Source organism: Podarcis raffonei, chromosome 10, assembly GCF_027172205.1.
Source record: "Podarcis raffonei isolate rPodRaf1 chromosome 10, rPodRaf1.pri, whole genome shotgun sequence".
In the NCBI taxonomy this organism is placed as follows: domain Eukaryota; kingdom Metazoa; phylum Chordata; class Lepidosauria; order Squamata; family Lacertidae; genus Podarcis; species Podarcis raffonei.
In genome coordinates this window covers 76,651,532-76,678,342 of record NC_070611.1, presented here as the reverse complement: position 1 = coordinate 76,678,342, position 26,811 = coordinate 76,651,532, and the positions used below count along the sequence as shown (strand labels likewise).

The 26,811-nt window shown below is 48.7% G+C and overlaps 2 protein-coding genes and 1 pseudogene across 2 annotated transcripts in view; 2 read left to right on the top strand and 1 right to left on the bottom strand.

Annotated features, from left to right (window-relative positions):
- Positions 1-10,623, top strand: part of LOC128421764 (zinc finger protein 664-like) — a 32,536-nt gene extending 21,913 nt beyond the window's left edge. The window contains exon 2 of the mRNA XM_053404948.1: positions 9,996-10,623. Coding sequence (XP_053260923.1) covers positions 10,204-10,617 — 414 coding nt within the window. The 5' untranslated portion in view covers positions 9,996-10,203 and the 3' untranslated portion in view covers positions 10,618-10,623. The remainder of the gene's footprint in view (positions 1-9,995) is intronic.
- LOC128421753 (zinc finger protein ZFP2-like) overlaps positions 1-26,811 on the top strand; it is a 461,814-nt pseudogene that overhangs the window by 270,366 nt on the left and 164,637 nt on the right.
- LOC128422907 (zinc finger protein 202-like) lies at positions 287-2,334 on the bottom strand. The gene is made up of 4 exons (XM_053407526.1): positions 1,879-2,334; positions 1,597-1,678; positions 1,268-1,350; positions 287-532 (listed from the first exon to the last, which is right to left on the bottom strand). The coding sequence occupies exons 1-4, from the start codon at positions 2,290-2,292 to the stop codon at positions 287-289; spliced, it is 825 nt and encodes a 274-aa protein (XP_053263501.1). The 5' UTR covers positions 2,293-2,334.

The following is a 26,811-nucleotide window of genomic DNA, read 5'->3' as shown; positions in this document are numbered from 1 at the left end:
CCAAGATGAAGGTCTATCAGGATTGTGTGTTGAGCAAGCTGCTTTGTGAAGTGAATTGTGGACAATTACAACCATCAGAAACAACCCCTCAATGCCTTCCACAAGCTCTGTGTCAGGAAGATTTTGGGAAATACAAGGCAGGACAGTGTCAAACAAAGATGTGCTTTCCTAACCTCAAATTCCCAGCATGTTCCCACTCCATTCTCAGCAAGCTCTATGCTGGCTTCATCATGTCCACGGTCAAAACCTGCTGATAGCCCTCCATTTAAGGTCAGTTTTGGGGGTATTAGAATCCCAGGTGCTGCAAGTGGCCCTGCAGAGCTCCCTCAAAACCAGGGAGGCTTATCACAGAGAGAGATGCATGGAATTTCCAAAGAGAAATTATGATGCACAAGGGAGCCTTACTGAGAGAGGCCACTATCCCACAATTCTCCTCCATGACTTCCTTATGCAGAGCTCTCTGGTCAGGATCCAGCAACGCCCATTCCTCATCTGTGAAACGAACAGTGACATCCTCAAAGCACACTGGACCCTAAGAGAGAAAGGGAAAGATCCTCTTTAGACAGCACTAAGGTTGTCTGCTACACATTGCTCTGTTTCTTTCTGCTTATTAAATGGTGTTTTGTTTCAATGGGATCGTCCTGCTGCAGATTTTAATTTGGGTGCTCTTTTTAATGTCTTAGTGGAATTCTTTTCTTGTGTGATTTAGTGATGGACATTAATCTTAGTGTAAATGGGTAGAACTCTACATTGTGTTCTTAAAATCCTTCTGTCTGTGCCAAATGGAAGGATCCCCTCTCTGCTCCCCATGTGATGTTCTTGGGGGGGGGGAGACCCTTCTGATGCCCTAAAGACAACTTCAAGAAGTGCATGGGGGGAGGAGAAGGGGGGGAAAGCCCCATTGTGCAACTGATGTAACTGGATAGGTGAATCCTGGGAACTGTTTTTTAGGCTTTTTGAACTGCTTAGAAGTCTATTTTAGCATTCAATGATAACTCTAGAAATAAAACTACAATGACTTATGAATGATCTTATTGACCTTCAGAAGGTGAGTTAAGGCAAGGTGGCTGTTCCTTATTCTCAGCACATTAAGCTTCTCGAATGGCATTCTCAGCCTCTTGGCTTCTGTCTAGGCTGCCCTTGACAAAGACGCCTTCAGAGAAGCTTGGACAGAAGCCAAGAGGAGGAGAGAGATTTTTGGGGGGCCAGAGGCACCCTGGCTGCCCCACCCCTCAGCCCCCTTCCCCACAGGGCTCCCTCCCTCTACCTGAGCTGCTTCCACAGCCGTTGCTTCTCCTTCACCACCAGGAATAGATGGAAGAGGAGGTCTTGCTGGCATCATCTGGTCACCTGCAAGAGACAGAGGTAAGTGGGAAGCCAGGAGTGCAGCTGCTCTCCAAAAAGTCTCACCTTCTGAGTGCATCTGGACATTTGGACCCATTTCATAATTTAGTTGGGTTAAAAAATACAACTCCCTCCTTGGTGCTCTTGGCCCCAAGTGTCTTCCCCCACCCCCCAAAAAAGATGACAAGAACCCATCGATTTGTTTTGATATCCACAGAAAGGGACCAAACGGAGAACGGACTCCTTCCTTACCCAGCAGCCTCTCTCTGGTGTTCAACCGAGTCCTTTTGGTCTCAGAGGAATCTGGGCCCATTTCTGCAAACAGATCCTGTCTCTGAAATAGCAACAAATATTCAAAACAGAGAATATGAAGAAGGGTTAGAAAAGGAATGACAGAGGCAAAAACTGAAGGGCAATCTGATAGCATTGAATGGCTGCTTTCCAAAAAAGGATGGTATATTAACAGAGAATTTTCAGATATTGTCACTCACGTTCGGAGCCCCTTTGGAGTATCTAGATGAAAGTCTCTCTCACCTGCTGCTCTGCCTGCTTTCTCTCCTCCGCCTGACTCAGTAGGAAACCTTCGGCCAGGGCCACCGCCTGGGAACTGCTCTCCGCTCCACATTCCCTCACCCAGCTCTCCATCTCCAGTGGAAGGACAGCCAGGAACTGCTCCAAGATCACCAGGTCCAGCATCTCAGCTTTCGTGTGCCTTTCTGGCTTCAGCCATTGATGGTAAAGGTTGTAGAGTCGGCTGCAAACCTCTCGAGGTCCTTTGGCCTCCTGGAAGCAGAACTGCCTCAATTGCTGGCTCTGCACCTCTGAGCGGAGAGTGTCCTCCTCACCCAGGATCTTCTGCACAGTTTTTCCCCAGAATCCCCCACTGCTCCCGGTTCTGATGGCATGGCCTCTTCCTGCTTCAGGGCCAGCTGAGTTTTTCTCATCCATCTGTGCTCTCAGGAAGCCTCCAAGAGAGAGAATCCCTTGATCTTCTGCCAAGCTCTGTCTGTCTGAATTAGAGATCCTTGCAAATTCTACAAAGCAAATACATCGCTCTGTTACAAAACTGACATATTGCCTGGAAGAGAAAAATATTCCGTGAGGAAGTATGTATGAGTCTTGGAAGAGCCAGCTCTGGACTGCACCACAACCCAGACTCTTGAGGTTTCTTTAGAAAGGAGAAGGAAAACGTATTTTTCGCTCCATAAAATGCACCAGAGCATAAGGCGCACCTAGTTTTTAGAAGGGGATGCAAGAAAAAAAATATTTTTAAAGGGAGCTCTGAGTAGAGCCTGTATGCATCCCAGGCTCTGCTCAGTGCTCCCTTTCACGAGTCGCGTGGAGCGTGTGTGGGGCGCTTGCAGGCTTTTCCCCAGGAGGGAGAAGCCCCCAAGAGCCGCACACATGCTCCACGCGGCTAGTGAAAGGGAGTGTGGCTCTTGGGAGCTTTTCCAGGAGGTGGGGGAAGGGACTGAGGGGCTGCCCTCTGTCCCTTCCCCCACCTCCCACAAAAGCCAGCAAGAGCCACACGCTCTTTAAAGGGTGCACGGCTCCTGCGGGCTTTTCTACGAGGAGGGAGAAGGGACTGACTGGCCACGTCAGTCCCTCCTCCCTCCTCGGGGAAAAGCCTGCAAGAGCCGGGCGGAGCGTATGTGCGGCTCTTGGGGGTGTTTTCTGCCTGCCTCCCGCCTGCATTCCCTCCATAAGACGCACACACATTTCCCCTTTTTAGGAGGGAAAAAGTGTGTCTTATGGAGAGAAAAATACGGTAAGTCTCCAGCCCTCCTAGAGGGAAAGTGACCATGCAAAATGTGCAGGGAACTGCTGGTCTTTCTGAGAGATGAATCAGCCTGGTTGCTGCTGCCTTTCAGAGTTTTCAATCAAGGAATGAAGTCAGAACTGTGATTGACAAGTGACTCATTTGTACTGAGTGTTATCTGAGCATTGGGTTATGGTGGAGGTCCTAACTCAGGACTCCTCAAGAGTTGTCTCCTGCCCAACCCCATTCAGAGCACATTTATTCCCTTATCTGGCTAACTTCTGAGGGCCAAATGACATGTGGGTGGGGTCAAAGGACAACAACACTCGAAAGCAAATAAAGTGGGACTCGCCTTTCTAAGCGTGTAATGTGTTTTCAACTGTTCTTATTGCTGTTTTTTAAATTTTGTAATCTGCTCTTGGAAATTCGGGTGATGGGCAGGGAACAAGCAATAATGATGATGATGTTACATTGCTTAACATGCCCCCTCCCCAGTGATGAATACTTGAGGGCACTCCTGGGTCCATCATGGTCGCTTGAGGCTCAGGTGCCCATGTCCAGCTCAGGCTAGTTCCCCACCCCACAGACCTTCTGGGACAGAGAGGACATGGCCCTGGTCCTCCCTGCTCTGCACCAGATGGGATGGTTGCAACGCTCTCTGTGTGGAACTGCCTTGAAGGTGACTCGGGAACTGGCCCAAAATGCAGCAGCCAGATGATTGGCAGGGCTGCCTCTCTTTATGAATGGCATTTCTCTCCCACCTCTTTGTCCAAGGAGATCAAGGCGGCATCCATGGGTCTACCCCTCCCCACTGAGTCCCCCCACAACAAACACATTGGATTCCTGTTTTAAAACAGTTGCACTGGTTGTTTCCTTTCCAGCAGGACCTCTCCTGCTCTGGATGCCTTGGCTTGTGAGACCTCCAGTGGTGCTTTCATAGAACTATAGAAGTGGATGGCACCCCAAGGATCATCTAGCTCAACCCCAGGCAATCTGAGAGGCCACGCTTGCATCTGGAGGAACTGAGCACTGGAGGAGAAAATGGGCCCTGCAGGATCAGGCCAGAGGCCTCCCTCCTATAGGGGAGACAGAGAAGAGGAGCCACCCATTGCCCTCTCCTCCTCCTCCACAGATTGGCCTCCTCCTCTTTTAACGCCACCTTTATTGGTGGCCTCTGCCTGTTGTGGGAGGGAGTTCCACAGGTTTTACTCTGTCCTGCAAGAGGAAGCGCTTTCTCTTCTTTGCCTTCCTTCCTTCCTTCCTTCCTTCCTTCCTTCCTTCCTTCCTTGCACAGGTGAGGTTTTAGGGACCAGGGTATATTTCATGTCCGAATGTTTCCATCCGCGGACAACCTCTGTCACAAAAGGGGACTGATCCATACATCTGAATGGGGTTTCTCTGCATGCATTTCCCCGCTCCTGGACCCAAGGGGTCAGCAGTGCATCCATGCAAAGGAAGAGCAGAGCTGCCGCCCTCCGCGCCCTGACTTGCCCCCCTCTTGCCATGCAGCGCTGGGACCCCCGCTCTCCCCATGGGCCCTATCCTGGGAGAGAGGAGACCCACCGGATCCCAGCAGGCGCCCCCGGGCAGCCTCTGCAGAGCCGAACCAACGGGACCCTCACACGCCCGACTTCTTGCAGGAAAGGGAGGGATTGGGCTTTCGCTCTGGAGGACCCTGCCCCCCCCCGTCTTACTTTCCTGTCTAGGAATCTAGCTCGTTTCCGTTTAACCCTTGGCAAGCCGAGCGCACCCAACTCACGCCTCTCCCTCTCCCGAGAGCCGGAGAATCGCGCAGCAATGGCATCCCGAGAAGGCGGAGGAGGAGAGGTTTATGGATTACTTCCGGCAAGGGATACATTCAGTTTTGGACAGCATCTGAACGGCCCCCTAACAGCTGGCCCCTGACCACGGGTCCTAAGAAATCTTCACTGGCTCCCGGTCCATTTCTGAGCACCATTCAAAGTGTTGGTGCTGACCTTGAAAGCCCCAAATGGTCTCAGCCCGAGGAAAACATTTCCGCAAAAAGATCAAAACATGTAGCCGCAGGTGATACAATAGGAGCCTTTCTGCAAATGGCCTTTGCAACTCAACTCACTGGGTGGTAACAAAGTATACACATTTGCCTCTTTACAACGGATGCTTTCTCTTAGCCCCGTTTCCTCAATGAATCCACCCATTTCAGTAAAACCTGAGCTGAAATAGTAAGGAAAGCAAAACAGGAGCCCTGTCTGACCCCCGTCAGCCTCCAGACTCCCCCAGTCACGCGGCAGGAGATTCTTCCTGAGCACCCCCCCTCCGTGAGGTGGGTATGACATCATGGATGATCCAGTGATGATCCATATGATCCATATGATCCAAGCAGACTTGTCCAAAGAGCAGATCTCTAGGCCTGAATGAAACGGGTCTGCGATGATGGATTCGGGGGTCAAGAAATCCGCCCTTTCCAATGCTCTCTCAGGCTGGCCAGGAAAAGGCAGGGAGCAGGAATCGTCAGGCATCCCGGTTGACAGACAGACTTGTCATGTTGCCAAAACATGGAGTCTGAGCTGATTTCCATGTACAACTCACTTTGTGGCGCAACCGGGGATGATTTTGGGTGCTCTCTCTGTGACGGGGGCGTCGATTATTTGAGGATGTACAAATTGCAACGCGCTTTAGTTCTGGGCTGCTTCACTCCTTGCATGGGGGGGGGGTGCTCTGCGCGCAAACAGATCAACAGCTGCCTTGCTTTCTTCCTGGCCTCATTGTCTTGCCTCTGACGGAGACACAAAGGAAGAATTTTACCTGGGTGTCGGGGCTTTGTGTGCAAAAAGCAAAACCACTTTTTTCCCTAACACAGGAGTCAAAAAGCCTAACCCGCTGCTCAGTGTGCACCAATACCTAAAACCTGGAATGGATCTAAGATCATGGCGTGGGGGCGGGGGGAGGGAAGGATTTTCAGTGTAAACATTGTAGGGGGGGCGCACTTTGCAGCTGGATTGCCGGGATCAGCCCCTTCCCCGCTCTCCTCATCCCCAGAAGGAAGAAGGAAGGGGGAAACCTTCCTCTCCTTCGCCCCCCTCAATTCCTCCCCTCCCGGTACATCCTCCTCTCACCCCGCCCCCACAACCCTCAACCCCTCCCCCCGTATGTCGCACCTCTTCCTCCTCCTCCCATCCGGCTTCTGTTTCCGGAATGAGCGGAGAGAGCCCCCCTCCCAACCTGCCTGCTTCTCCCGGACGTGGAGCTTTTGGGCCGGATTGCTGCTCTGCGGCGTAGCTCGGGGGGGGGGCGCTTTTCGGAAAAGGGAAGAGGGGCGGCAGGGGACCCCCCGTGGATGTTGCAGGAAAGGAAAGGAGAATCGGGAGCGAGAACAAAGAGGTAAAGGGGTCACGGGGGGGGAGAGGGGAGAAAAGGACCCAGAGACCCCCGCCAGCTCCCCCAAGCGCCTTCCGTGGGGTCTGGATCCCTGCGCGCGTGCTGCGAAGGGGGCTTTCCTTGGCCCCTTAGGCGCCTTGGCAGCGGCGGACATGGGGAAGCTACGCAGGGGGTCCCCACGAGGGCCCCCTTGCCCCGTTTCCCCCGCGCAGGCATCCCTGGGGTCCAAGGGGGGCCTCTGGGACAGAGGGAGGGAGTCGAGGAAGTGGGGAGGGGGAGCATCCCTGGGGCAGGGAAGTGCAGCACTGGTGTGGGGGAGAGAGGAAGACCAGTCTTTGGGGAGACTTCACCATGGTGGCGCCTGCGGGGATTCTCTGTAGGGGCCGCCTTGGCTTCTCCCTCCCACCCAGGAATCGGCCACCCCTTCAAGGAGACCAGAGACAGATCCCTGGAAAGTGGGGGGTCGTGTCCCCCCTCCCCTTCCTTCCTGCAAGCTCCATCCTCTTCCCACCCCATAAGCCCCTGCCCTGTCCAGGAAGAGGGGAGGGGAGAGGCCTTCTCAGAAGCGGCTCTTCATTTCTGCAATCCCACCCAGGAAGCAGCCAGAAACCTTTTCCTCTCTCTCAGGCTTCCATCTTAAGTTTCTCTTCCACTGCCTGGTTCCAGTACAAATAAAAGACAGTAAAACATCAAACATTAAAAACCTCCCGATACAGGGCTGCCTTCAGCTGTCTTCTAAATGTCAGAATGTTGCCCATTTCCTCGCCCTCTGCCTGGTTCCCTGTAACTTCGCTTCTCGCAGGGGGGGGGGGGGGGAATCAGCAGAAGACCTTCGAAGGACCACCTGCCTGTCCAGACTGAGAGATTTTGGGGGAGATGCTCCTTCAGGTGTACAGGGCCGAGGCTGTTGAGGCCTTTAGGTTGCAGATCTTGCTGCTCCATAACGATCTCATTCAGCAAATAACTTTTTTACTGAAGGCAAAGAAGCATAACAGGATCCAAAAAAAGAGGAAAAACTTAACTTATGTAAAACCCTAACTCAGCATACCAAAACAGCACTCAAGTATAAATCACACAAGCTGAGTAGAGAAATAGGAGACTAGGAAGTGGGACCAGGCGCCTTTCGGCCTTGTAATTTATATTCTATTAAATGTCAGAGGAACCTTGGGACTGGATAACAAGCCTGGCTCACTCCAGTTTAAACCAGCTTCATCTGGTTCCCCAAAACAAGAAAGGTTCTTCATAACCTCATCGCAACTTATCCCACCACCAGCTCTCAGCAGAAAGGAAACTGCCGAGTTTCAGGAAGCCTGCATTAGATCAATACTTTTCTATGCCTGGAAAATGCAACATTGACAATTTAAAGATCAGCACTAACAATTTGAATTGTGCTTGAAAATGTGCTGGGAGCCAGGAAAGATCCTTTAGGAGCAGTGATATGTGGTCTCGGCGGCTGCTCCCATTCAGTTGCAGTTTTGGGTCACCTTCTAAGGTAGCCCCATGTAGACCACATAGCGGTAGTCCAAGCCGGAAACAACCAGAGCATGCACCACTCTGGCGAGACAGTGTGCGGGGAAGGAGGGTCTCAGCCTGCGTTCCAGATGGAGCTGCTAGACAGCTGCCCTGGACACAGAAGTGAGCTGCGCCTCCATGGTCAGCTGTGAGTCCAAAATGACCCCTAGGATGTGCACCTGGTCCTTTAGGGCCACAGTTACCCCATTCAGGACCAGGGGGTCCCCCACACCTGCCCACCCCTTGTTCCCCAGGGACAGTACTTCTGTCTTGTCAGGATTCAACCTCAATCTGTTAGCTGCCACCCATCCTCAAACCACCTCCAGGCACCAACACAGGGCATTCACCACCTTCTCTGGTTCCAATTTAAATGAGAAGAAGAGCTGGGTATCACCCACATACTGGTGAACACCCAGCCCAAAACCCCTGATGATCTCTCCCACCAGCTTCATATAGATATTAAAAAGCATGGGGGAGAGGACGGAGCCCTGAGGCACCCCACAAGTGAGATCCCAGGGGTCAGAACAGTCATCCCCCATCACCACTTTCTGTACATGGCCCAGGAGGAAGGAGGGGAACCACTGCATAACCATTTCCCCAGCTCTCCTCAAGGGTCCAGAAGGACACCATGGCCAAAGGTCTCCAAAGCCACTGAGAGATCTAGCAGAACCAGGAAACAGCTTTCCCCTCAGACTCTAGCGCATCCGAGATTATCAACGAGCGCAACCAGGGCAGTTTCTGTTGCATGATGAGGCCTAAATCCCAATTGGAAGGATCATGGTGGCAGAAGCTTTCCTGGTCCTGCACCCCCAAAAGCTCCAGGCACAAGACTTTCATTAGCTTTGAAGGGGCCATCGGATACTTGGTGGTCTTTTCTTCAAAAGACAAAAATTCTGAATACTTTTTAATTGATGTATGATGTAAATAGTGCTTCTGTTTTACATATTCCACATTGGAGAGATTCTGATACACAGATCTGAGTTCATCGCTCCCCCTGAAACTGATGTGTTAGCAGCACTACAAGCCTGGGCAGTGTGTTTGGGGGTTCAGGGCTGCCTAGACAACAAGACACCCTTCTCAGCCTTGCTTATATGGTCCCAAGAAAGCAGAGCAGTACGTTAGGCACCAGCTTGGCTGCAAGAGTGGCTGGAAGGAGGTGTGCAGGACACCATGTAACTATCTTAGAGACTCCACTCTGGATTTGTGTAGGTTTCCCTCCATAGCCTTTTCTTCTTCTGAAGATAACTCACGAGGCAGCAAAGTATTACGACCAGAGTTTTCCTTCTCGATGGGCTTCCTTCCCTGGTTGACGAGCCCCATCTGCCCTTCCCTTTCCTCTGCAGCAGGGGCAGAATCTGCCTTCTTGACTGTGGGATTCACTGTTGTTCTCCTCCTCTCCATCCACCAGGGCCTGCCTTCACCTGCAGCAGAATTCCCCAACCCACCAAGAATTTGAGACCCAGCAGCTATCCTCACCTGGTTTAGCCGGCCGGTTGAAGCTGTTCCTGGGATTGTGACCCCTATTCCATCCTGACAGCTTCTGGAAGAAACAGGAGAGAGCTGAGTGCAGGGTGGGAACCAATGGTGGATAAATTACCCCATAAGGTGCATGACATTTCCCCCACCAAAGGTACTACCGCTCCCCTAACACACCATGACATCGTATGATTGTGATATTTAAGACAGTCCATCAATAAATCAATACTACATTTTCAAGGTACTACATATTCCACTAAGTACAGTTTATCTATTTGCCTTGAATATCCTGCTTTTCTGTGTCATTTTAGGATAGTCCTGCGTCAGAAGATGGGCACGAAATCAGACAGCACATTATCTTTTAAAAAATTGAGCTGCTTTATGAACATTGGTTGAGGATTTTGAAAGTTGCTCATGAATTACTATCATTTGACATTGCAACTTCACTTCCTAAAAACTGGGAACATGGGTAGGAGGTGAGGAAATGTAGGAGACGTTGAAATAGGAGAAGGTGCTAATGGAGCTTGATGTGTTCTCTTTCCCTTAGTTCTCTTCCTTGAAACCCAAACAGGATTCCCTTTCCTCCCACTCTGAAGAAGGAGATGGAAAAGACAGTCAGAACTCCAGGGGATGGGTCACCTTTCGTTCCATTAGGAATAGAAATTAAAATGTGTGAAATGTGGAATATGCTTCATTGAATGAGGACACATAGTTCACATCAACAACCTCCAACAGGGGAGAAATGATTTAAAGGTATGGAGTGTGGGAAAAGTTTCGCTGATAGTGGAAACCTTAGAACACATCAACGGACTCACACAGGGGAGAAACCATTTAAATGCCTGGAGTGCGGAAAGACCTTTACTGGTAATGGAAACCTTAGAAGACATCAACAGACTCATACAGGGGAGAAACCATTTAAATGCCTGGAGTGCGGAAAGTGCTTCAGTCAGAATGGAAGCCTTAGAACACATCAACGGACTCACACAGGGGAGAAACCATATAAATGCCTGGAGTGCGGAATGTGCTTCAGTCAGAATGGAGACCTTAAATTACACCAGCGGATTCACACAGGGGAGAAACCATTTAAATGTATAGAGTGCGGAAAGAGCTTCAGTGATAATGGAAAACTTAGAAGACATCAGCAGACACACAGCAGAGAAACCATTTAAATGTATGGACTGTGGAAGGAGCTTCAGTCAGAGAGGAACAACAAACTCACACAAAACACAAACCTTATAAATATCAGGAAAGTAGATAGAGGTTGAGCCCTAGTGGAAGTTCTAAATCAACAGACTCACGGACAGGAAGAACTTTAGGAATTGAAACCCTTCAAACCATCCACAAACTCAGAGAGGAGAAGCAGTTTAAATGAAAAGATTGCAAAAGTGCTTTATTTACAATGGAGTGTTTAAGGAACATCCAGGGACTCTCACATGGAAGATCCCATTTTGGTGTCTGGAGTGTGGGACATCTTCCTCTCAGAGTCCACTCTTTTCTTCACAGAAATGAACTCGGCAGGAAATCAGTCTTGAACACATTTTGTGTATGTGAAGTTCTGGTATTTATGTGTAAAACTGTATAGTAATGAAATATTGAAGGCAATGTCAAACAATGTGATTATAATCTAAGATGTAAAGTACCTTTCAATAGAGAAGGGGTGAGGGTTTATCTGGATTGCTGGTGGTCAGTGAGGATTAAAGCTGGGCGATATATTGTTCCAAACTGGTTTCTAGACCACATCGTGATAACCTTTCAAAAACAACTGATATGGCAACACACCGCAGATCACAGTGTGTGTTTCTGGGATGCTCATTTGCCTGGAAGCAGCCGGCAGAAAGCTTTTCTTTGTGAAGCCCCTGCAGCTGCCGAGTTGCTGACTTCCCTCCCAGATGACAGGAAGCGAAAGACACACATCCATTGCCCTGTGTCCTTCCAGCCTCTTTCCTCCCTTGCTCCCTTCTGCCGGTTTGTGTGCCTGACTTAGATATCCTGTGTGCTCTATTTTTTTACTTCTGAAACTGGATTTCCCCTCAGGAGCTAAGTTTTGTGCCTCACTGGGGACCCAGTGAGAACTGTATGCTTTGAAAGCTCAGTAAATTATTACCGAAGAAGTCCTGCTGCTTCTCTGTGTGTTTTTGACCTCAGTGTGGGACTTGCTCTACACGTGGCCCCTACTCTCCTCCTGCCCTGGAGTTGCTTTACTCAAGCATGCAAGACGGGTGCATCTGTGTGCACTCAAAAGCAAATAAAGTAGGACTCGCCTTTCTATGAGAGTACAGTGGTACCTTGCGTTACAGACGCTTCAGGTTACAGACTCTGCTAACCCAGAAATAGTACTTCGGGTTAAGAACTTTGCTTCAGGATGAGAAGAGAAATCGTGCTCCGGCGGTGTGGCAGCAGCAGGAGGCCTCATTAGCTAAAGTGGTGCCTCGGGTGGGGTGCTGTCTTGCTTTGGACATGAGGGAGAGCAGAGATGATTCCTTGGTCCTGATGTGTGCTGAATAAACTGCTTGTAAATCTGCTCACATATGCCTCTCCAGCCACTTCTCTTGTGCCTTTACTCTGCTGAGTGTGCATGCCCAGCTTCTGAAGCTCAGGTTGCAGTTTCATGCTGATCCAAGGGCTGGAGATCGCCCAGCACAGCTGGGGGGCTGCCATTTGCCCCCAATTCCTTGGCTGCATCCCAACACTAAGCACTGGAGGAGAAAATGAGCCCTGCAGGATCAGGCCAGAGGGCTCCCTCCTAGAGGGGAGACAGAGCAGAGGAGCCACCCATCACCCTGTCCTCCTCCTCCTCCACCACAGATTGGCCTCCTCCTCTTTTAAACCACCTTTATTGGTGGCCTCTGCCTCTTGTGGGAGGGAGTTCCACAGGTTTTATTCTGCCCTGCTAGAGGAAGTGCTTTCTCTTCTCTGCCTTCCTTCCTTCCTTCCTTCCTTCCTTCCTTCCTTGCACCAGTGAGGTTTTAGGGACCAGGGTATATTTCATGTCTGAATGTTTCCATCTGCGGACAACCTCGACTTCTTGCAGGAAAGGGAGGGATTGGGCTTTCGCTCTGGAGGACCCTGCCCCCCCCCGTCTTACTTTCCTCTCTAGGAATCTAGCTCGTTTCCGTTTAACCCTTGGCAAGCCGAGCTCACTCAACTCACGCCTCTCCCTCTCCCGAGAGCAGGAGCATCGCGCTGCAATGGCATCCAGAGAAGGCGGGGGACGAGAGGCTTATGGATTACTTCCGGCAACGGATACATTCAGTTTTGGACAGCAGCTGAACAGCTGGCCCCTGAACACGGGTCCTAAGAAATCCTCACTGGCTCTAGATCCGTTTCTGAGCACCATTCAAAGTGTTGGTGCTGACCTTGAAAGCCCTAAATGGTCTCAGCCCGAGGAAAACATTTCCGCAAAAAGATCAAAACATGTAGCCGCAGGTGATACAATAGGAGCCTTTCTGCAAATGGCCTTTGCAACTCAACTCACTGGGTGGTAACAAAGTATACACATTTGCCTCTTTTCAACGGATGCTTTCGCTTAGCCCCGTTTCCTCAATGAATCCACCCATTTCAGTAAAACCTGAGCTGAAATAGTAAGGAGAGCAAAACAGTCTGACCCCCGTCAGCCTCCAGACTCCCTCAGTCACGCGGCAGGAGATTCTTCCTGAGCCCCCCCCCTCCGTGAGGTGGGTATGACATCATGGATGATCCAGTGATGATCCATATGATCCATTGATGATCCACATGATCCAAGCAGACTTGTCCAAAGAGCAGATCTCTAGGCCTGAATGAAACGGGTCTGCGATGATGGATTCGGGGGTCAAGAAATCCGCCCTTTCCAATGCTCTCTCAGGCTGGCCAGGAAAAGGCAGGGAGCAGGAATCCTCAGGCATCCCGGTTGACAGACAGACTTGTCATGTTGCCAAAACATGGAGTCTGAGCTGATTTCCATGTACAACTCATTTTGTGGCGCAACCGGGGATGTTTTTGGGGTGCTCTCTCTGTGACGGGGGCGTCGATTATTTGAGGATATACAAATTGCAACGCGCTTTAGTTCTGGGCTGCTTCACTCCTCGCATGGGGGGGGGGTGCTCTGCGCGCAAACAGATCAACAGCTGCCTTGCTTTCTTCCTGGCCTCATTGTGTCACCTCTGACGGAGACACAAAGGAAGAATTTTACCTGGGTGTCGGGGCTTTGTGTGCAAAAAGCAAAGCCACTTTTTTTTCCTAACACAGGAGTCACAAAGCCTAACCCGCTGTTCAGTGTGCAGGTAAAGGTAAAGGTACCCCTGCCCGTACGGGCCAGTCGTGTCCGACTCTAGGGTTGTGTGCCCATCTCACTTAAGAGGCCGGGGGCCAGCGCTGTCCGGAGACACTTCCGGGTCACGTGGCCAGCGTGACAAGCTGCATCTGGCGAACCAGCGCAGCACACGGAAACGCCGTTTACCTTCTCGCTAGTAAGCGGTCCCTATTTATCTACTTGCACCATGGGGTGCTTTCGAACTGCTAGGTTGGCAGGCGCTGGGACCAAACGACGGGAGCGCACCCCGCCGCGGGGATTCGAACCGCCGACCTGATGATCGGCAAGTCCTACGCGCTGAGGTATTACCCACAGCGCCACCCGCGTCCCTGTTCAGTGTGCACCAATACCTAAAACCTGGAATGGATCTAAGATCATGGCGTGGGGGGCGGGGGGAGGGAAGGATTTTCAGTGTAAACATTGTAGGGGGGCGCACTTTGCAGCTGGATTGCCGGGATCAGCCCCTTCCCCGCTCTCCTCGTCCCCAGAAGGGGTTCATCCCCAGAAGGTCTTCCTCTCCTCCTTCGCCCCCCTCAATTCCTCCCCTCCCTGGGGGGGCGGCTCTGCGCGCAAACAGATCAACAGCTGCCTTGCTTTCTTCCTGGCCTCCTTGTGTTACCTCTGACGGAGACACAAGGGAAGAATTGTGTTGGGGGCGGTGTGTGTGCAAAAGCCCAAGCCCTATTTTTTCCGTAACACAGGAGTCACAGAGTCCAACCCGCTGCTCAATGTGCACAAATACCAAAAACCTGGAATGGATCTAAGATCATGGCGTGGGGGGCGGGGGGAGGGAAGGATTTTGCAATGTAAACATTGTAGGGGGGGACCCCACTTTGCAGCGGGATTACCAGGATCAGCCCCTCCCGCGCTCTCCTAGTAAGAGGGGAGGGGAAAAACAATTTTTTCCCTCTCTTCCCGGCACAACCTGCTTTCACGCCGCCCCCAAACCATCAACCCCCCCGGTATGTCGCACCTTTTCCTTCTGCTCCTCCTCCCCGCAATCCGGCTTCTGTTTCTGGAGTGAGGGGAGAGAGCCCCCCTCTCAAACTGCTTGCTTCGTCCGCAAGTGGAGCTTCTACGCCGGATTGCTGCTCTGCTCCATAGCTCTAGGGGCGTGCGCTTTCGGAAAGGGAAGGAGGGGCGGCAGGACCCCACACCCTCCGTGGATGTTGCAGGAAAGGAAAGGAGAATCGGGAGCGAGGACAAAGAGGTAAAGGGGTCGCGGGGGGAGGGGAGAGAAGGACCCAGAGACCCCCTCCAGCTCCCCCAAGCGCCTTCCGTGGGGCCTGGATCCCTGCGCGCGTGCTGCGAAGGGGGCTTTCCTTGGCCCCTTGGGTGCCTTGGCGGGGGGGGGCATGCACCGCCCACCCAGGGGATTCCCAGCAAAGAGCCCTCGCCCCGTTTCCCCCACGCAGGCATCCCTGGGGCGCTGTGGGTTCCGCGCAGAGAGAGGTGGGCCATGAAAGGGTTAATGGGAGTAAGGGACGCCTGGATAGAGACCCCCCGTCCCTCCCCTGCTCGTCTTGGGGGGTCCTTCTGGACGGAGAAATGGGGGTCGCAGGGCAAGGCTGAGCCGCGCCAAGGGGTGCGGGGCCTCTGGGTGCAGGGGAGACTCTGGGACAGAGGGAGAGAATCGATGAAGTGGGGAGGGGGAGCATCCCTGGGGCAGGGAAGTGCAGCATTGGGGGAGGGAGAGATAGGAAACCAGTCTTTGGGGAGACTTTTCCATGGTGGCGCCCGCTGGGGATCTCCGGAGGGGCCGCCTTGGCTTCTCCCTCCCGCCCAAGAATTGGCCATCCCATCAAGGCAACGAGAGGGATCCCTGGAAAGTGGGGAGTCCAGTCCCCCCACCCCTTCCTGCAATCTCCATCCTCTTCCCACCCCATAAGCCCCTGCCCTGTCCAGACACAGCGATTCTGCCCAGTCCAACCATTGGTCCCCTGGAGAGGAGAGGAAATCCCGAGAGGAAGAGGGGAGGGGAGAGGCCTTCTCAGAAATGGCTCTTGGTTTCCGCAATCCCACCCAGGAAGCAGCCAGAAACCTTTTCCTCTCTCTCAGGCTTCCATCTTTAATGTCTTTTCCGCTGAGGGTGAAGATAATGTACACCTGTCCTCAGAAACAGGGGTGCAGAGTCCATGGAATGGCTCTCAGGGCTGATATAGAAGTTGCACCTCGAAAACATTTCTGTTCCTCTTATTCTTTGAAGGCAGTGTGACTGACAAGCTGAGATACAACCCATCAGCATCTGATGACAGCGACTCCATGAATCTTCCCAGTCAAAGGACCCATTTTCATGATAGACAGTGCCTGTGGCTGGAGGCTCTACACACAGGGTGTGCCTGTGCAGGCCAAAGACTGCCAGTATTAGCACAGGTGAGGTGTGTGACCCCCCCTCCAAATTGACAGACTGTGTGTGAATGAGAGTTTGTGGGTGGGATTATCGTTTATGGTAACTCTGTGATTTTCTCCACCCATAACATTTCGAGAGCTGATATTGCAGTACGAATTCCAAAATAACTACAAAAAAATCACAAGATGATAAGAATGATGGTAGTATTTATATCCTGCCCATCTGGTCGGGTTTCTGCAGCCCCTCTGGGCAGGTTACAGCACATATAAAAGACAGTAAAACATCAAACATTAAAATCCTCCCGATACAGGGCTGCCTTCAGCTGTCTTCCAAATGTCAGGTAGTTGCTCATTTCCTTGACCTCTGCCTGGTTCCCTGTAACTTCGCTTCTCGCAGGGAAGGAACCAGCAGAAGACCCTCAGAAGAGGACCTCAGTGTCCAGACTCAGCCATGGGGGTGGAGACGCTCCTTCAGGTCTACAGGGCCGAGGCTGTTGGGGGCTTTAGGTTGTAGATCTTGCTCCTCCATAATGACCTCCAGAGCAAGTCTGACGGATAATTAGCAGAGTAGGAAAAAACCCTCAGAGGCAGCAAAAATTTTATTCAGCAAATAAATTTATTACTGAATGCAAAGAAGCATAACAGCATCTAAAACATAGCAAAAACCTAACTTAAATAAAAACCTAACTTGGCATACCAAAACAGCACTCAAGTAAATAAAAAGAATTGCCCAGTAGCTCCTTAGAGACCAACTAAGATTTCTTGGGTATAACCTTTGATGTGCATGCAAACTTCTTCAGATACACTGAAACAGAAGTCCCCAGACCCTTATATATAGTGGGAGGGTGGGGTGGGGTTTTTATCAGAAGGGTAGTAGGAGATGGGTATGGTAAAGCTGTTGACTGTTAATGACTGCAATTAGTCCTACAGGAAAAAGCATGGGATAGTATGCAGATGACCAAAAATAGCTTTAGTATGTGTAATGAGACAAGAATCCAATATCTCTATTCAGACCAGGTCTCTCCATAGTTTTCAGTTTAGTAATAAGTTGTAATTCAGCAACTTCTCTTTCAAGTTTATTTCTGAAATTCCTTTTTTTTTTAATTTCGACTGCGTCAGACCATTACGGCTACCTGCCTGAATCTAGCACTCAAGTAAGACACACACAAGCAGAGTAGAGAAATAGCAGAATAGGAAGTGGGACCAGGCGCCTTTCAATACTGCAATTTATAAACAATTCAGTGTCAGAGTAACGTTGGGACGGGATAACAAGCCTGGCTCACTCCCATTTAACCAGCTTCATCTGGTTCCCAAAATCAAGGAAGGTTCAGCATAATCTCATTACAACTTATTCCACCACCTGCTCTCAGCAGAAAGGAAACTCCCTTATCAGCTAAAATGTTCCAGCTAGAGAAAACACCAGCTTTGACTCACACAGAGCAAAACCACCAGAACCTTCTTGATTCAATAGACCAGGAATGATTGATCTCTCTACATTAGATCAATACTTTTCTATGCCTGAAAAATGCAACTATGACACTTTAAAGGTCAGCACCAACAGTGTGAATTGTGCTTGGAAATGCGCTGGGAGCCAGGGAAGATCCTTTAGGACAAGTGATATGTGGTTTCCGCGGCTGCTCTCAGTTACTAGTCCAGCTGCCGCATTCTGGATTAGTTGCAGTTTCTGAGTCACCTTCATAGAATCATAGAATCATAGAGTTGGAAGAGACCAGAAGGGCCATCGAGTCCAACCCCCTGCCAAGCAGGAAACACCATCAGAGCACTCCTGACATATGGTTGTCAAGCTTCTGCTTAAAGACCTCCAAAGAAGGAGACTCCACCACACTCCTTGGCAGCAAATTCCACTGTCCAACAGCTCTTACTGTCAGGAAGTTCTTCCTAATGTTTAGGTGGAATCTTCTTTCTTGTAGTTTGGATCCATTGCTCCGTGTCCACTTCTCTGGAGCAGCAGAAAACAACCTTTCTCCCTCCTCTATGTGACATCCTTTTATATATTTGAACATGGCTATCATATCACCCCTTAACCTCCTCTTCTCCAGGCTAAACATGCCCAGCTCCCTTAGCCGTTCCTCATAAGGCATTGTTTCCAGGCCTTTGACCATTTTGGTTGCCCTCCTCTGCACACGTCCTTCTTGAACTGTGGTGCCCAGAACTGGACACAGTACTCCAGGGGAGGTCTGACCAGAGCAGAATACAGTGGCACTATTACTTCCCTTGATCCAGATGCTATACTCCTATTGATGCAGCCCAGAATTGCATTGGCTTTTTTAGCTGCCGCGTCACACTGTTGGCTCATGTCAAGTTTGTGGTCAACCAAGACTCCTAGATCCTTTTCACATGTACTGCTCTCAAGCCAGGTGTCACCCATCTTGTATTTGTGCCTCTCATTTTTTTTGCCCAAGTGCAATACTTTACATTTCTCCCTGTTAAAATTCATCTTGTTTGTTTTGGCCCAGTTCTCTAATCTGTCAAGGTCGTTTTGAAGTGTGATCCTGTCCTCTGGGGTGTTAGCCACCCCTCCCAGTTTGGTGTCATCTGCAAATTTGATCAGGATGCCCTTGAGTCCATCATCCAAGTCGTTGATAAAGATGTTGAATAAGACCGGGCCCAAGACAGAACCTTCAAAGGTAGCCCCATGTACAACACATGGCAGTAGTCCAAACTGGAGATAACCACAGCATGTGCCACTCTGGTGAGACAGTCCGAGGGCAGGGAGGGTCTCATCTGGCATACCAGATGGAGCTGGCAGACAGCTGCCCTGGACACAGAACTGACCTGTGCCTCCATGGACAGCTGTGAGTCCAAAATGACCCACAGGCTGTGCCCCTGGTCCTTTAGGGCAACAGTTACCCCATTCAGGACCAGGGACAGTACTTCTGTCTTGTCAGGATTCAACCTCAATCTGTTAGCTGCCACCCATCCTCAAACCACCTCCAGGCACCAACACAGGGCATTCACCACCTTCACTGGTTCCGATTTAAATGAGAAGAAGAGCTGGGTATCACCCACATACTGGTGATCACCCAGCCCAAAACCCCTGATGATCCTTCCCAGCAGTGTTGTATAAATCTTAAAAAGCATGGGGGAGAGGATGGAGTCTTGAGGCTCCCCACAAGTGAGATCCCAGGGGTCTGAACACTCATCCCCCAACACCACTTTCTGGACATGGCCCAGGAGGAAGGAGAGGAACCACTGCACAGCAGTTCCCCCATCTCCCCTAGAGGGTCCAGAAGGATACCATGGCCAAAGGTCTCCAAAGCCACTGAGAGATCTAGCAGAACCAGGAAACAGCTTCCCCCTCAGACTCTAGACCATTTTGAGATCATCAGTCACAGCAACCAGGGCAGTGTGAGTTCCATGATGAGGCCTGAATCCCAATTGGAAGGTTAATGGTTGCAGAAGCTTTCCTGGTCCTGCACCCCCAAAAGCTCCAGGCACAAGACTTTTATAAGTTTTCAAGGGGCCACCTGATACATGGTGGTCTTTTCTTCAAAAAACAAATATTTTGAATACTTTTACAGTTCCATATGATGTAAGTAGCATTTCTGTTTCCCTTGCTCCACATCGGAGAGACTTTGATACACAGGTCTGAGTTGATTTCTCCACCTGAAACTGCTGTGTTAGCAGCACTGCAAGCCTGGGCAGTGTGTTTGGGGGTCCTGGGCTGCCTAGACAACAAGACCCCCTTCTCAGCAGAGCAGTATGTTAGGCACCAGCTTGGCTGCAGGAGTTGATGGCAGGAGGTGTGCAGGGCACTATCCAACCATCTTAGAGACTCCACTCTGGATTTGTGTAGGTTTTCCTCCATAGCCTTTTCTTCTCCTGAAGATAACTCAAGAGGCAGTGAAGGTTTAGGACCAGAGTTTTCCTTCTTGATGGGCTCCCTTCCTGGGTTGACGATCCCATCTGCCCTTCACTTTCCTCTACAGCATGGGCAGAATCTGCCTTCTTGACTGTGGGATTCACTGTTCTTCTCATCCTCTCCTTCCACCAGGTCCTGCCTTCACCGGCAGCAGAATTCCCCAACCCACCAAGGATTTGAGACCCATCAGCTATCCTCACCTGGTTTAGCCGGGCAGTTGAAGCTGTTCCTGGGATTGTGGCCCCTGTTGCATGCTGACAGCTTCTGGAAGCCACAGGTGAGAGCTGAGTGCAGGGTGGGGACCAATGGTGGATAGATTACCCAAGAAGGTGCATGACATTTCCCCCACCAAATGTACTGCCTCTCCTCTAACACTCCAAGACATCCTATAATTATGATACTTAAGACAAATGAGGAATAAATTCTTGTCTCCAGAGATAACACAACTTCAGACCATCAATGAATCAATACCATATATTCAAGGCTGAAGTTTCCACTAAGTACAGTTATTTCTTTGCCTTTAATATCCAGGTTTTTTAATGCCAGATTAGGATAGTCCTGCGTCAGAAGAGGGGCATGAGATCAGGCAGCACGTCATCATTAAAAAGAATGATTAGGGTGGGTGTTTCCGTCTGGGATTCCCATTTGCCAGCTGCTTTCCTTCCGCTTCTCCTGCTCTCTCCATGCAATGTGAGGCATGTAGACAGAGGTCCATCTCCAAGAACAGGAGCTTCCCTGAGCACCCATTCAGCTGACGCCAAGCACCAAGCCTTGTCACTAGTTCTCTGAGTGACCCAGACCACAGACCAATGGATAAGACATAGACCTGGGTCTCACATAATGGTCCACATGGACCTCCTGAGGCCAATGGAACTGTGCAGGTAATTCATTAAGAGATTGAGGTGGATGGGGGCTTCCGGTTGAGCTGCGATCAGGGAAAGAAGCGCGAGGCAACCCTCAGGGGTGTCTCGAGCAGTGCGGGGGCTTTAGAGGGGCTACGAAGGCTACGTGGACCTCCATACCCTGAGAGGAGTATCTTGGGGGGCAGAGTACCTGGCAGAGACTGGGCGTTCTCTCCTGTTTCATAGGCTTTAAAGCTAAACTGAAGCTTGGGGACGGGATTGAGCTGCAGGCACCGAGGGGAAGCAGCAGACCCCACGCTGTGCAGTCTCAAGCTTCGACTGAAAGCGGCCAGCTTCCAAACAAAGAAAACAAATCTGGACTAAAACTAAAGCAGTTATTATCTGCGGATTTTACAAAAGAAAATTAACAAGATTCGGAGTGCTGAGGGCAAAAAAAGGGAGTCCGTCCCAGCGGTAAGGAGAAAATGGCGTATGGCAGAAGACTGAGAGAGGACTGAAAGTAAGAAAGCAGCCGCCAAGTGAGGTTTGCAGAAAATCCTTGGTTACTATGTTCCGAGGTAATGATTTGTGGGGAAACAACAGAGAGGCATAGAAGGGGAGGAAAAACTTCTTTGTATCAGGCATAGAAGGGGAGGAAAAACTTCTTTGTATCAGGCATAGAAGGGGAGGAAAAACTTCTTTGTATCGTCTTGGTTGAAGCGTCCTGTGCCAGTGGTCGGAGAGTGAGCTTAAAATGCCCACCAGTGAACACCAGTGAACTCTGCTTTTTTCCTGCTGTTTGTAAAGAGGTTGGGCAGAAGTATATGTTGGAGTAACAGTCGGTACGTTTGCAGGAGCAAGAAAGAAGAGACTGGGGGATTGCTGTGAATTGCTGTGAATATCTCCTGAAGTTCTATCTGAGCCTCTCCTTTGCTTTTTTCGCCCTCTATGTGGGGGAGGAGATAAACGGTACGCTTTATAATGCTTGATTACTGGTCTTGAGTGGAGAATTTATGGATTAAGCTGATAAGGAACCGGAAAAAGAAGATTTTGTATTTGGAGTACAACACGAAGAATAAGTCTTTGACTTTTATTTTTATCTTTACTTCTTACTCCTGTTTTTTCCCCCTCTCCCCCCTTCTTCTTTCCTGATCTTTTTCCCTCCCTTTCCTTACTCTATCGCCCCTCATGTATCCCCTTCCCCCACCCTTATTTTTTCCCCCTTCTCTCTTTTTATCTGCTCTCCCTCCCTCCTTCACTTTCTGCTCTCTCCGTGTTTTGGAGGTTTCATTCCCTTCTTTACTTTTCGTGCCTTTCTTCCTGACACCCTATGGCAGTCTCCCCGTCTGGTCCTCCAGCCACGTGAAAGGGGAAATTCCACTTGAAGAACAAAGAAACGGAAAGTAACTTTACTTAAGGAAGGATTTTTATTGAATTTACGGGAACTGCTGCCACTGTGTGGGGAAACAGGGGAACTGCAATTGGGAAATTTGAAAAACAGTATACGTTAACTTGCGACCCCTAGGGGTGGAAATTAGAATAACATTAGTAAATAAATATCTGATTAAGCAATGTGACAGAATGAAGAAAGGAGTGGGAACACCAGGAGAAAGAAGACCATCTAGACAGGAGAATGGCAAGAATGGGAAAGAGATAAAGGACTATGATGCGTTGATGGTTGAAATAAGAAAGGAGTTTAAACAAAATGAACAATATATTGAGAAAAAAATGTTAGAAGTTCAGGATACATTAGATAAGAAACTGGAGGGGGTGGTGGGAGAACTGACAGGTAAAGTAAAGGACTTAACGGTAAGATCTAAAGTGTTGGAAGAGTCAATGAAAAGGGCTCAGAAAGATCTAAAGGAAAGTAAAAAGGAGACAGATAGGATCAGAGGAGAAATAAAGGACATAAGTAAAACACAAGAAGAACTACTGGATAATATGTCAATGCTAGAAATGAGGCAGAAACAGTTGAATTTGAAATTCAGAGGTACTCCTGAGGGGATAAACAAAAATATAAGAGCTACATTAATTAAAGAATTAGCAAACTGGCTGGACACGAGGAAAGAGGAGATAGGATATACAAAAGCAAATGCATTTCGAATAAAGGTAAAATCTGCCAGAGCGAGAGGGAAGAAATTGCTGGGGGATGTACTGGTTATGTTCAACTCTATGGACATGAGGAATGAGATATTGAGATTAAATTATAATAAAAACTTATGCATTGATGGGAAGGCAATTATTGTATTCAAGGAGGTTCCAGCCAGATTTCTTTGACGTAGAGACATCAATAAACAACTAGTGGGTCAGTTTAAAAAAAAGGAATTCAATACAGGTGGGAATTCCCGGAGGGGATCTCATTTTATTATAAAGATAATAATAATAATAATAATAATAATAATAATAATAATAATAATAATTTTTATTTATACCCCGCCCTCCCCAGCCAAGGCCGGGCTCAGAGCAACTTACAAGCAATAATAAAAACAAGCTGAATGATTACAACTTAAAAACAAAATTAAAATACAACATTAAAATATTGAAACATTAAAATATTAAAATGTAGCCTCATCGCAGGAGGAGAAGGAAAAGAAAAAAGAAAGAGAGGGAGGGAATCAAATTGGCTCCAAGCCAAAGGTCAGGTGGAACAACTCTGTCTTACAGGCCCTGCGGAAAGAAATCAGATCCTGCAGGGCCCTGGTCTCATGAGGCAGAGCGTTCCACCAGGCCGGAGCCAGTGTTGAAAAGACCCTGGCTCTGGTTGAAGCCAATCTAACTTCCTTAGGGCCCGGGACCACTAGGGTGTTGCTATTTATGGACCTTGAGGCTCTCCGTGGGGCATACTGGGAGAGGCGGTCCCGTAGGTACGAGGGTCCTAGGCCGTGAAGGGCTTTAAAGGTCAAAACCAGCACCTTGAACCTGACCCTGTACTCCACCGGGAGCCAGTGCAGCTTGAAAAGCACTGGGTGAATATGCTCACATGGCAGAGACCCCGTGAGGATCCTCGCTGCAGCATTCTGCACCCACTGGAGTTTCTGGGACAGCTTCAAGGGCAGCCCTGCATAGAGCGAATTACAGTAGTCAAGCCTGGAGATGACCGTCGCATGGATCACTGTGGCCAATGATAAGATAAGAGATTTAAGCTATTTAACCCCCAGGACCTCGAGAAATTTGCCAGAAGATATGAAAAGGAGCTGGGGAAGGTGGAAAAGAAAAGAAGAGAGGAAGAACAACAGGAGAAACAGAGAGGAGAGGGAGAAGAGGAGGAGGAGGAGGAGAGGGACGAGGGGGAGGAGGAAGAAACAGACAGCAAAGAACACCAAGGTTAAAACAGGACTTAATTTTGGTTGGTAATTAAATAAAAATGGCCTTAAAAATATTGTCATGGAATGTGAACCGACTTAATAATAAAAATAAGAGAAATCAAATTGGACATGTGCTGATTAAACGGAATCTTGACATAATCTGCCTGCAAGAAACCCATGTTGCAAGAAAACATAAGAGGATTTTAAGTAATAAAAGATTGGGGAAAGATTTTATTGCCTCTGACAAAAATAAAAAATAGGAGTTGTGTTCTATATAAAAGAAAAATATGACCCAAAATTAATCTATAAAGATGAAGAAGGAAGAGTGATAATAGTACAAATAACTTTCCAAGGAGAGAGTGTAAACCTAGTTGGAGTCTATGCTCCCAACGATAAAAAAGCAGACTTTTATTTGAAATTAGCAGACATATTGCTTGACCTCCTAGACCAACATCTGATATTAATGGGAGATCTTAATGGTGTGGTCATCCCAGATTTGAATAGATCCATAAGAAAAAGAGATACAAATGAGGGTAAACTACCCAGGTCATTCTTTGACCTGGTGGATACTACGGGACTAATAGATATATGGAGACTTAAAAACCCCACAATGAAACAACCCACCTTTTTCTCGAGTCCAAATCAAAGCTGGGGAAGATTAGACTACATCTGGGTATCAAAAGAATTAGTCCCGAGGTCATTTAAACCAGAAATCCTGCCACGGACTCTATCTGACCATAATCCGGTGTATTTGGAGGTGAGAGGAAAAGACCCTTCATCATTTAGATGGAGAATGAATGAAAGCCTCTTTAATGATCAGAAGATAATAGATAAAGCGAAAGAAACAATTACAGAATATTTTAACTGGAACCTAAATAAAGAAACACCCATAGAAATAATATAGGATGCAAGCAAAGCCGTTATGAGAGGCTTTTTGATTTAATAAAACAGTCATCAAAGAAGGGGGAGAGAAAAGAAAAAAGAGGAAATCTTAGCATACCTTGTGGAGAATGAAAGACTGCTAACAATTAAACCAAAAGATGAAAAGAAAAAATATATATAAAGATGTTGCAAACTCAGTTTTCCATGGTAGTGAATCAGGAAGTAGAGTGGAGAATTAAAATGATGAGACAAAAGAACTTCAAGTCTGCTAACAAAATAGGAAAATATCTGGCATGGCAATTAAAGGCAAGAAAAAAACAAAATATAATATGTAAAATAAGAGAGGGAGAAAAGATAATAGAAGATCCCAGAGAGATAAGAAGGGCTTTCCAGAAATACTATAAAGAGTTATATAAGAAAGAGAAAGAAGACGATCATAGAATAGGGGAATATCTACAAAAACATCAATTACAACAAATTACAAAAGAAGAAAGAGAACAACTGAACCAGTTAATCACAGAACAAGAAGTCAGAAAGGCAATAAAGAAGATGAAGATTGGGAAATCTAGGGACTTCCGGGTTGGCGCCATTGTTTAATGGTGGATTCCCTCTGAGCTCCGGAGGGAATCGGCTCCGTAGCGTCTGGGTCTGGCCGCTGCGGCGAAGCGGGGACCCTTAAAATCACAGGCGCGGATGCCTGTGAACACAGAGACTCGGCGGGCACCATTTGCGCCCCCCCAATCCGCGACGGAGCCTTTTTAAAGGCTTCGGAACGGAGGCAGGGTGAGGCGTGGTGCTGAGAGTACTCCCTCGTCTACGGAGCGAAGCCGCAAGCCATTGACAGAGAGCGCCAACTTCTTCTTTTGATTGATTGGACTACAAAACATCAACCCGTGAGTAATACGGAGATTGGAACTTTAAAAAAAAAATTCTATTTCGGATCTGGAACGAGCGGGAAGGGGTTAAAAAGGAAGTCCACCCCCCCTCTTTGTAAACATCTTAAAGCAAAGGACCGAGCAGCTAAGGTCGAGAGAATCTGCTTTTTGTTATAAAAGATCTTGACTTCACGGTTTTAATTTTATAAGAAGATTTACCGGAGGATTAAAAGAATTTCTGGGAAACTGAAGTTTCACCCCCCCCCTAGACCCGGGAACGTCCTGCTGAGGAGAAAGCCTGCTGTATTGAAGAGTTTGACAGCTGTCAAGTTAGCTGTCAGTCAGCTAGCTGTCAGCTGGAAAAAGAGACATTGCTTTTGCTGTTTCTGCCGGCTCATTCGGTATAATTTGTTGAAAATAAAGAGGGCTAACATAAAATAACTGGACTTTTGGTTTTGAGCTGAAAGGAATACTAAGGAATTAAAATCCCCCTAGAGGGGTAATAGGGACATTACATTACAAAAATGGCTGGAGCATGTAAAATCCAAGCAGAGTTGGATAGAACATTTGTTCTCCTGGGAAAGTTACAAGATGTGTACAGTGCTTTGTCTACAGAGGTTTCAGCATTGTACTCAACAGTAAACAATTGTCTTGAGTCTGATAAGGATTTGAAACAGGGAGCCCATTCTACTGAACAAGTAAATGAAACCGAAAGCGTAGACACGATGGAACAAGATGTGGCTTTTGAAGAAAATGAAGGAGGAGCTGGAATTTTGCATGAGTCAAAGGAGAGTTGCAATAGGAGGCCTGACATGATGATAAAAAAGGACAATAAAAATTGGATGTGGAAAGCCCGGTCTGAATGGGAGTCTGAAAAATGGAGAGATCCCCTCTGGAGGAGATCTGAAGACCTAAGGATTACAAAATTGCTGAAGGTGA